Raw genomic sequence first — 679 nt, forward strand, 5'->3', positions numbered from 1 at the left:
CCCGGCGCTGCGCCGGGCTGCCGGGGGGCCCCCTTCTGCCCCCGGGGGGGGGGACCCTGAAGGCGGGGGCAGGGGGCAGCGGTGGCCAAATAGCTTGTTTTGGGGGTGGCTGACACCCCCCCCAACCCCGCAGAGCACACGGTTACCCACTGGGTGCTCACTGGGGTGCTGCGCGTCCCCAGCTCAGGGGAGACACTGGACCAGCAGTATCCCTTGGGGGGAGGGGGGTTAACCCCCTCACCCCCCACCTCCCTCCCCCAGCCGGGGTCCTGCACCAGGGAACGAAGAGGGCGTCCAGGGTGGGCAGCTGCGGGGTGAGGATGCTTTGTGCCCCTTTGCACCCCTCGGGCTGCCCCGTGGGGGTCCTGCTGCAGGGGGACACCCGGGCTGGTGCCAGCGGCACACGGCACACCGAGGGACTGCCCATCCAGGAGCCCATGGACACGGTGGGCATGGTGGCACAGCGGCTTTCCGCAGCCCACCAGGGGCCGGGGTGTGCGGTGCTCCCCTGGCCGTGCCCTGGCAGCAGCGGTGATGCCTGGTCACCCCTTTGCAGCCCCCCCAAGTGCCCTCCTGGGCTCGGTGTCACCAGCTCCCACCTCCCCAGCCCCGGGCTGGTATTTGCCCCCACGCCTCCTTACAAACCTGCTGCGGCCGGTGTCGGCCCCGCCTGCTCGCC

The 679-nt window shown here is 72.2% G+C and overlaps 1 protein-coding gene across 1 annotated transcript in view; it reads left to right on the forward strand.

The window, feature by feature from the left end:
* Positions 1-679, forward strand: part of MFSD12 (major facilitator superfamily domain containing 12) — a 15,553-nt gene that overhangs the window by 8,813 nt on the left and 6,061 nt on the right. The window contains exon 10 of the mRNA XM_009880629.1: positions 262-495. Within this exon, the coding sequence (XP_009878931.1) occupies positions 262-495 (234 nt within the window). The remainder of the gene's footprint in view (positions 1-261; positions 496-679) is intronic.

Source organism: Charadrius vociferus, unplaced genomic scaffold (genome assembly GCF_000708025.1).
Source record: "Charadrius vociferus isolate BGI_N301 unplaced genomic scaffold, ASM70802v2 scaffold702, whole genome shotgun sequence".
NCBI lineage: Eukaryota > Metazoa > Chordata > Aves > Charadriiformes > Charadriidae > Charadrius > Charadrius vociferus.